Source organism: Engraulis encrasicolus, chromosome 20, assembly GCF_034702125.1.
Source record: "Engraulis encrasicolus isolate BLACKSEA-1 chromosome 20, IST_EnEncr_1.0, whole genome shotgun sequence".
NCBI lineage: Eukaryota > Metazoa > Chordata > Actinopteri > Clupeiformes > Engraulidae > Engraulis > Engraulis encrasicolus.
This window is the reverse complement of record NC_085876.1, coordinates 15,385,630-15,395,038: the sequence shown is the minus strand read 5'-3', so window position 1 is coordinate 15,395,038 and position 9,409 is coordinate 15,385,630. Positions and strand designations below refer to the sequence as shown.

Sequence of the window (9,409 nt, the reverse complement as noted above, 5' to 3'; positions counted from 1 at the left end):
TTCATTCTCAACAACAGTGTCTAAGGCAACATGCCCACAACAACGGTAACGAAAGGTAAATGTGGAACATTTGGACAGATGTGACTATTTTGTAGTGGTGTCAACAGTAATCGATTCGGCAGTGCATCGCAATGCGGGGCAGGACAAATCAATAATCAATTCGGCAAATTCCATAGTCGATGCAGCATATTTTTTCAAGTTTCAATTACTTCCATCAAGGGCATTTCCGGAGCAAATTAACTTTACATTAAATTAAAGCACTTCAAAGCATTGACAAATGGCATGACATGATACTGATACACGATACACACAATGGCCAATTAAGTGTTGTTCAGTATCTGTGTTCTGTTTCATGCAATACTGGTGCTAGTTTTACTGTGAAACTAAGGATAATTGTTGTTTTCTGTTATTTTAGGTCCTCTATCGCCTCCTTCTGGCAAATTTAGGTAATTCTCTGTGCAAGGTTGACTGACGTCATAACTATTGGACGTGTTCTAATTTACTGGTGTGTTCCTGAGAATGTAAACACTTCTCACCAAGTTTCAAGGTTGCCTTGGAGACATCATTATTTTACCCATTTCTACAAGCCATAAAGTGTCAAAAGGAAGAACTTGTCTGCGTGGTTTGTGGAGTGGAGTTATCTGACTGTTTACCTGGCAAGGCGTTGGGGAGAACAGTAGCCTACAATCTGACTGCTTGTATTGTCACGATACCCACTCTCTCTCTCTCAGAAAAAGAAGAAGAAACATCAGACTTAACAAAAGGAACTTAATAAAGAAATGCCTCTGTGTGTGTGTGTGTGTGTGTGTGTGTGTGTGTGTGTGTGTGTGTGTGTGTGTGTGTGTGTGTGTGTGTGTGTGTGTGTGTGTGTGTGTGTGTGTGTGATCTTAGCACGTTCAGCCATACTACGTATACAAAAGCTGCCCCTCTGCACAACTGAAACTCTTGAACTTCGAAAAGATGGGGCATATTTTCCCAGGTCAGAGATTCAATTGCCTTCATTGGCAATGGCAATAAAACTCTTGAAACATGAAACCAAGATCACCATCACTCAAATACTGCCAGTTACAATGTGCCAATATTATACAGGATTGTCACCTTTAGTTGTCTACAGAGAATGTACTGTCTGTATTTGTTATGTAGTTTTATCATTTATTTTATATTTATTTGTGTATTTATTTATTTATTGTATTTGAGTAGCCATAGTTTATGGGTTTGCTAACAAAAGACAATAATAGAATGTTGGTATTTGTTGGTGGAGTGCACACCAGCCATACAGCACCACACCAGTGCTTCACTTATGACATCACTATGAGGTCACAATTGGAATGGCATCAACCTAGGTGATTTATACCAGACATTCCATTTCATGTCACTCTGGTGCATTTCACTTTGAGAATCAGCCACATTATTTCTTCAGTGACAAATATTATGCTTATTTAGTAGGAAACATTGCTTAATTCCAGCATTCCTTTTGGGATCTAGAAGCTCCCAGCCACAAGCTTCAAATGGATTTTCAAGGCCTTAAAGATGATCTACAAGAGGATCTTCAGGCCAAATTTGAGGAGATGAAAACTTTGATGAGGCAGCTTCTGAGAGAAAGCCAAGCATGGAACAGGGCTGTCTGCACCTCAGCATGTGTGAGTAGGCCTTACAGACAAAATGGCAGACAGGAAATGTAAAATTAAAAGCGATATTGGTATTGGTATTGGCTGATTGATAGTTGTGATGGTGCAGTGCTTAGAATTTTCTAACCAGAAACTGCACATGCACCCTGCCCAGTAAAAGCAGCACTGCACCACCCCGAATGCGGCCATTATGTTTTGTTTTGTCGTTATGTCTTGGGTCTGTTTAAAAATGGTGGGGTAAAAAATCCAGGTCTTATTGTTTGACTGTTACGTGGTGTTACACTCTCCTTAACAAAAAGTTAATATGAGTTAAATTAAATTAAGCTTAACTTTCATAATATTTTGTATGCCTTAGGCTACTACTATATGGGTTAATATTTGATCTGGGCTATTGTAGGATATTTTGATGTAGGTTATTATTCAAGAAAAAGTTCACCACATGAAATGAATAAATACATGAATAAAAAAAAACACAACCTCCCTGGCAGAGGTAACAAACAAACAAACAAACAAACCTCTTCTGTTCCAGCATCAGATGCATCCTCCTCTGGCCTCGCCCCTGCCAGACGGCATTCCCACAATGCCATGCTGTACCCCCCTATTTCGCCAGAGGCAGGAGGTGCTGCCCCCTATTGGCTCTGCACCCAAAAAGCAGCAGCAGCAGCAGCAACAGCAGTCTGGGGGCCTCGGAGCTGCCTGTATTTCCTCCTCTATGACATCAATCATTCAGGACTACCCACCTCTACTGAAACCCTGTGGACTCCCTAAACCAGGCGCCCTGCATCCACTTGATAGGAGGGACTTGACCAGGCTTAACCACGTCCATCCTCTGGAACCACTCCCCCAGAGAAGCTTGCACGTTGTCAAGAGCAACTGCAACATCTCCATGGTGCCAGCTCCACCTGCTGTTGCCCAGGTGATGGGTGATGGTGCAAGGAAGCCAAAGAACATCAGAGGTAGGCACCTTGTGAACACTGTCTGTGGTGAAGACGTCAGCTGCCAATCTAGCAGCACTCCATTCATCAGCCAGTCTTTGGAGATGTCTGAGAGTAACACTGACCTCAGCCGCTACATCAGCGTGTCCGCCTGCTCAGGCAAAAACAGCAGCCTCAGCCTGGTGGACTTTAGGACCCCGTCTGAGCAGCAAGGCCCATCCTCCTTCGGGACCCCGACTCCCAGAATGCTCTCCTCTACCGTCCCTCAGCCTCCACAGACAGCCAAACCCCAATCAAGGAGCGGATTGGCTCACAGCAGATTGCCCCGCTTGGTGAAGTCAACATCACACCGTGTGGTCACTGCTGTTGAAGGTTAGTACAAGCGGATTCCGAAAAAGTTGGGACACTTTGTATGTTGTGAATAAAATCAAAATGCTGGCATTTTCAAAACATCCAATATGTTAATAAGGTAGAGCATTATGTACAGACAACATATCAGTTGTTAAAGTCAAGCAGAATTATTGTTTTGAGGTAATTATGTTATCATTTAAAATTTGACCCATGCAACAAATCTCAAAAAAGTTGGGACAGGGCCAAAACATGTTGTGATAGTTGGATAATTCTAAAAGTAACACAAGGAAGAATATTTTAAAAGGAACCAAATTGACTGCCAACATGAATGCACAAATAAAATACCCTCACAGAGAGGCTGTGGCACTCAGAAGCGAAGATTTTGAGGGGTTAATTACTTATCTATTACACAGAAAGATTGAATTATCGAAATTGCTGACATATAAGGCCTATTTCCGTAAAATAGAGTTCTGTGCAATCATTGCATGAGTTATGAGATCATGACATACTCGTCGTCAATAAGCAAACTATGACACTCCAACAATGACAGCTCTCGAAAATGACCATAAACACAACACTTGATTAATGCACATGATGCAGACATTAAAAGGTGTTGCATGCGGAAAAGCTCATTCTAGATGGACCTAGGAGACATATGAAACTGTCCTCTGATTACAGAATGGAAAATATTTAATCCTTTCTTAAAATCATGGAGTCATGCACCCTCCAGGTTATATAGAAAATGAATACTTCAGCTTGATTTAGTGGTCAGTCTGAAAGACAGCATATATGATGGTAAGGGGGTGCAGAGGTGCCTTGGTTATGGTCTTCTTACTCATGTAGAGCATTAAAATGAATGTTGAATGATATATACAGACTTTAAACAGCATACATAGCTACCAAGGCATTATATTTTGGAGCACCGCCTTTAGATATTGCCCCAGATTTCAATCTCTACTATGTTCCAACAGTGTGGTTCCATCATAAGAGTAAACAGGTCACAAAATTGTTTTCTTGCAGTCAGGATATGCCACATATTAAGCATAACAAAAAGGTAAACAAGTTGAAGAACACACCTATCAGTTGAGCTGCTGAAATCATGTCTCGCACATCAAAATATTTAATTTTTGAATAAAATTATGCCATCAGTCAAAGTATTTAACAGTTCAGTCTCATCCCTTGTGTTCTGTTAAGTCTTATCCAATATAAAAATCATTTTATTGGCCATGTCCCAACTTTTTTGGGATTTGTTGCAAGGGTGAAAATTTAAATGATCACATAATTACCTCAAAACAATAATTCTGCTTGACTTTAACAACTGATATGTTGTCTGTATATGATGTTCTACCTTATTAACATATTGAATGTTTTGAAAATACCACCATTTTGATTCACAAAATACAAAGTGTCCCAACTTTTTTGGAATCCGCTTTGTAGTTAAAACACACACACACAAACACACACACACACACACACACACACACACACACACACACACACACACACACACACACACACACACACACACACACACACACACACACACACACACACACACACACACACACACACACACACACTCCTCACAGTCAAGACTTTACACAGTGTCAGTGCATGAATAGAGTAGATTTACTTGAATACCACATGTCCACTCATAGTTACCCATCATTCTGTTATATAGCACACATCCAGAGGCAATTCTGGGATCAGCTGGGGCCCAAAGCAAACATTCAAAGGAAAGAACTAACCCTAGATGCAATGTAATGCAATGTAATGTAATGTTATGTAATATAATTTTAAGTGTGAGCTCTTGTTCACCATCTAGTGGCTTGAGGGCAGCTGCCTGTCTACCTTGGTGATAGTGATAGGACTTGCTTCTACATACAGTACTGTGCACATGACATACAGTAGCTGTGTTCAAAGTAACACAGTCAATGGCAGACACTACAGTTATGATGCCAATGTTCTTTTGTCTTTGTTTTATTTAAAAGAGAGGGAATGTGAGAGAGCGAGAGAGGTGACGCAGACGAGGGAGATCCAGCAGGCCAAGGAGCTGCCAGAGCTGCGGCAGCTGCCCTCTGTGCCCAACCCAGGCCAGACCCTCCGGCAGGCCTTCAAGTTTATCAGTGATGAGGACTGGTAGGACAATAGGCCAAGGCTAAATCGAGTGTATTATAAGATGATAGAATAGAACAGAATAGCATGAGTTCTATCTAATGCAAGGCTAACTTGTACAACCTTTGCATTTATGACTCTATATCATAATTTACTGGTTTGTCTACCAGCTTACCTTGAAAAAGTTTTTGGGTTTTTAAAATGGCACCTTTACTGAAAGCTTCATCTCCATGCATCCTGATTTCGTCACTAATGTGGTTCTCTCTCAGATTGTATATAACTAACTGTTATATTATACATTCTATGGGTTCTCTCTATCGTTGCTGTTGGTGCCCCTACAGGGAGAAGAAGGTGGATGCACTGCTCTACATCCGATGCCTCTCTCAGAACCACGCTGAGGTGCTGCTGCCCAGGCTGCACCAGCTGTGTGTAGCCATCATCCAAGAGGTCAGACACTCCCTAGACTAGAGTAGAGTCCCTTTGTTTATCCTGAAGCAATCTAAGCTGACTAGCAGCTTGCACATAAGATACACATTATGTACTTAGCAAGACGATACAAGATATACTTAACAGTCATTGCAAAACACAACATACATTGCAAGGCAATATAATGTACATATATTTCCAGATGGATCAAATACCAGCAGAAATACATACAATTGGATTCAAATAAAAATACAAATACAAAAAACAAAAGCTGCCTATCAGTAGATTAGTAAAAAAAAGTCGCCCAAGAGTGTCATATATATATATATATATATATATATATATATATATATATATATATATATATAGTGTAGGCTAGTGTCCAAAGTGGAGCATGAAGTCTACAGTATGCTGTGCTGGGTTTGATGTCAGAATGTCAAAGTCACTAAGTTATTATTAGCAAATGGACTTCTTGCAAAGTCGTCAGCAAATGAGCTTCATCTTAGAGCTTGAAGGCATTTCAACTTTCATCCAATGTCAATATAAGGCTGTTAAAGGTGAACTTATTCAAGTTTCAAAATAAGTTCAGTTTCCTACAACTTTTGACGAACAAGACTTGGATGAATGAGAATTTTCAGACACTCAGAGTCAGACTATATGATGTATTTGGATGACCTAGTAGTGCTACATAGACTTCAAGCAGTTCTCCTCTTTAAAGTACTAATTCAGTGTGTGAAGTTGTTAGGGTTAATATAACGGTCTTGCGCTTCTTGATCAGAAGTATCCTATGCATAGCCCACGTCAAAGAAGTGCAATGTCTAACTCTGACTCACTCATCACTGACCAGGTGAACAACCTGCGTTCGGTTGTGGGCCGCACTGCCATGGTGACGCTGGCGCACCTGTTTGCCGGCCTGGGCCGGGAGATGGACATAGAGGCAGATGCTATAGCCGAGGTGCTCCTGAAGAAGATGGGGGATAGCAGTGCCTTCATCAGGCACGACGCACAGCTGGCACTGAGCCATATGGTGCTCAACATCACCCCTTCCCGCAGCATGAACGCACTCCTCAACACGGGCCTCAGGTAGCTAGCTGACTCCTATGCGTATCACTTTCTGTACACTGTATTCTGGGACGGTATGCCTAGGGCCGGTTGAACCATCTGGCTTTTGTTAGGATTCAAATCGTAAAATCGATCTATGTTAAAAGCTAATCTAAAAGGTGCACTGTGTAATATTTTTTAGCAGTTTCTTTCCAGAATTCATGCTGCCCATTCACAAATGTTACCTTTTTATTTGGCAGGCAGCACAGTTTCAATGAGCAGCACAGTTGCAATACCTACTCTGGCCACAATCCTACACAGTGTACTTTGAACTGCACACACTTGTGCGTCCAGTCCATATAGTAATAATAATGATAATAATAATAATTGTATTTGTATAGCACTGTATCATACAAGGCATGTAACTCAAAGTGCTTAACAAATGGGAAAAAAACATCATTGTTAGAGATGGATTTAAAAGTAGAGGTATAGGGGAGAGGCAGAAATAGCAGGAAGGCAGAGGAAGAAGAGATAGAGATTGTAGAGTCATAAGGTCAATGTAGGTTAGGACCAGGATTCTTAGATGCGTAAGGTCCATAGTGGCTGGGCCTAGCATAAGTCATAGATAGTCACACAGAGATTGGGCGCTCAGATGCAGCCCCTGGTGGCATCGCTTGAATCATAGTTTGTAGGGGGGAAAAAAGCTCAGTGAGGTCTGAGAAAAAACCTCAGGCAGAGACCACCGGCTACCTAGGGGAGCCCCCTGCCAGGGCTGGTTGTGAGCAGTAAGGACACTGCGGCAGCTGGGACACTATGACGCCTTTGCAGCTAGGAGTTGGCGAGGATGAAGAGGTGGGTCTTCAGCTGCTTCTTGAAGGAGTTGACGGAGCTGGCTGATCGGATCTCGATGGGGAGGGTGTTCCATCTCTTGGGCGCATAGCAAACGAACGGTGCAATCTAGTCTCCCACTGTGTCCTTTTGGTGTCTCACTGCATGAATAACTCAAGCACAAAACATTTACAGGAATCTCAGAAGCTTCTGTGGACTATTTCACAACAGCACTGTCTATCTTTCTCCCCAAGCACAGAGACTGGACTGTGAGAGCAAGCTGTCCTTTTGCCTAAAATGCCTCCCATTACCCAAAACACGTTTGTTGCCTGTGTGTCTATTCAAAGTCTATTACTTCCAGCGCTTGTAGCTTTAGTCACTTTTGGTACATGCTCATACAGTCCCTTTTACTTCTCCTCAGGCACCGTAATTGGACTGTGAGGGCGAGCGCTGCCCAGCACCTGAGCAAGGTGGCCGAGATCATGGGCACGCCCCATATCCTGAGCGGCAAGAAGGAGCTGACTGGCTGCTTCATCCAGGCCATCAGCCACCTCGCCTTCGACCCTGCGCAGAAAGTCAGGTAGCCCCACTTCCTGTTAACACATCATCTCTCAAACAGATTGTACGACATTATTTCCATGTGGCCAATTCAAACGGCTTAGTTGTGAGTTGCCGTTATCTTACATAATATATAATTGTAAAATGGCATTGCACGTCAGTGGACTTGAGATTTGAATTTGTGTTCATGTTACGGTATATTTAATGTTCAGAAAATGTTCTGGATAATACTGTATATGGCTACAATTGGGTCTAATGGCCATCTGAACATCTCTGGATTTTGTACATCTAACTCCAAATGAATAGTTGTCCATATTGATGTGTGGATGGCTGGTGATGTGTTGTTTTTGGCCTGTCACTAAATCAGGACCCATGCCCGTAACACCCTGACCTTCCTCGCAACACACTCTAACTTCATTGAGATGGTACGCAAATTCATTCCTCTGAGAGACCAAGTCGCCATCAAAGACATCATCAAAAAACACCAGCGCAAATAAGGTGGGATTCCCATTATGCAATAATCACCAAACCTTTGTAAATTCATAATCATATATTTTTTGTAACAATTTGTGGTACTTTTTTTCAGGAATGCACTTTGTCATACTGGAGCCAGTTGAAGGAAATAAGATGCAGGCAGATTACAAAAGAGAGGAGAGAGGAGAGAACAACACACTTTCTGCTTTGTCCAGTGTGACTCTTGCCTGGTTTTACCATTCCCTCATACTAATTTCATTTGTACAGATGGTGCTCTGGGAGGGGTTTGGTGTTGCTACCAGGAAACTGGCTGATCGGCAAATGGGGGGGTGCACAGTTCGAACATCAACAATGAGTTTGTTTTTCAACGTTGTGAAAAAAATTAGTAAGTGGATAAAATAGGACGTGTGTTTCAAATATCAAGAGTTCGCCCCTCCCTCCACTAAACGTTTCTCAGTTTGGCAGTTCCAGACCATCTGTACGAATGAAATTAGGATGATGGGATGGTAAGACCAGACTAGTATGACTCCAGCATGCCATTTCCATGACAACATGTGTGTAGAGAGAGGAGGGCTTGTACACTCTCATTCCATCTCGGCTACTCATCCCACCGTACATTCGCTTCCAAACTCCCGGCCCCACCCACCCAGCCACTGCACAATCTGTACCATCAGTCACTTAACCTCTTCCTCCACCCACACTCACACTCACCTACATGAAAAACACAAACACACACACACACACACACACACACACACACACACACACACACACACACACACACACACACACACACACACACACACACAAATAAATCATAAAATAAAATAAAAAACAAACAAACAATTAATTTGCCTGAATCCTTTCTGTGTAGTGGCAAGTCAATGTTTTTTTTAACACTAGGACCTACATTATTACTGTAATACTGTAAAATGCATTCACCAGAAAAGCATGCAATGGGTTGTTTTTTCCAAATAATATATCCAGGGGATAATTTGAGCCGGAACCAGACGGAACAGGATACGGTACCTCTTGATTTTTACCCCCCTGTGT

The 9,409-nt window shown here is 42.1% G+C and overlaps 1 protein-coding gene across 2 annotated transcripts; it reads left to right on the top strand.

Moving 5' to 3' along the window:
* The first annotated feature begins 1,396 nt into the window (after positions 1 to 1,396).
* Positions 1,397 to 8,670, top strand: LOC134435744 (uncharacterized). 2 transcript variants are annotated; one of them, XM_063184791.1, is made up of 8 exons: positions 1,397 to 1,640; positions 2,158 to 2,935; positions 4,906 to 5,053; positions 5,371 to 5,476; positions 6,303 to 6,538; positions 7,746 to 7,904; positions 8,250 to 8,380; positions 8,469 to 8,670. In XM_063184791.1, exons 1-7 carry the CDS (start codon positions 1,509 to 1,511, stop codon positions 8,377 to 8,379), a joined length of 1,689 nt encoding a protein of 562 aa, XP_063040861.1. In that variant the 5' UTR covers positions 1,397 to 1,508; the 3' UTR covers position 8,380; positions 8,469 to 8,670. The 2 variants fall into 2 exon arrangements, with proteins under 2 accessions (XP_063040861.1, XP_063040862.1); XM_063184792.1 differs by lacking the exon at positions 1,397 to 1,640 and having other exon boundaries at positions 2,149 to 2,935.
* The last annotated feature ends 739 nt before the right edge of the window (positions 8,671 to 9,409 follow it).

What these genes read in the sequence shown, in the direction of transcription:
- LOC134435744 (XM_063184791.1), top strand. Translation starts at nt 1,509, where the DNA reads ATGGATTTTCAAGGCCTTAAAGATGATCTACAAGAGGATCTTCAGGCC. An exon ending in CTCCTCAACACGGGCCTCAG is followed by an intron (nt 6,539 to 7,745) that starts GTAGCTAGCTGA and finishes ACTTCTCCTCAG; the next exon opens with GCACCGTAATTGGACTGTGA. An exon ending in GACCCTGCGCAGAAAGTCAG is followed by an intron (nt 7,905 to 8,249) that starts GTAGCCCCACTT and finishes TCACTAAATCAG; the next exon opens with GACCCATGCCCGTAACACCC.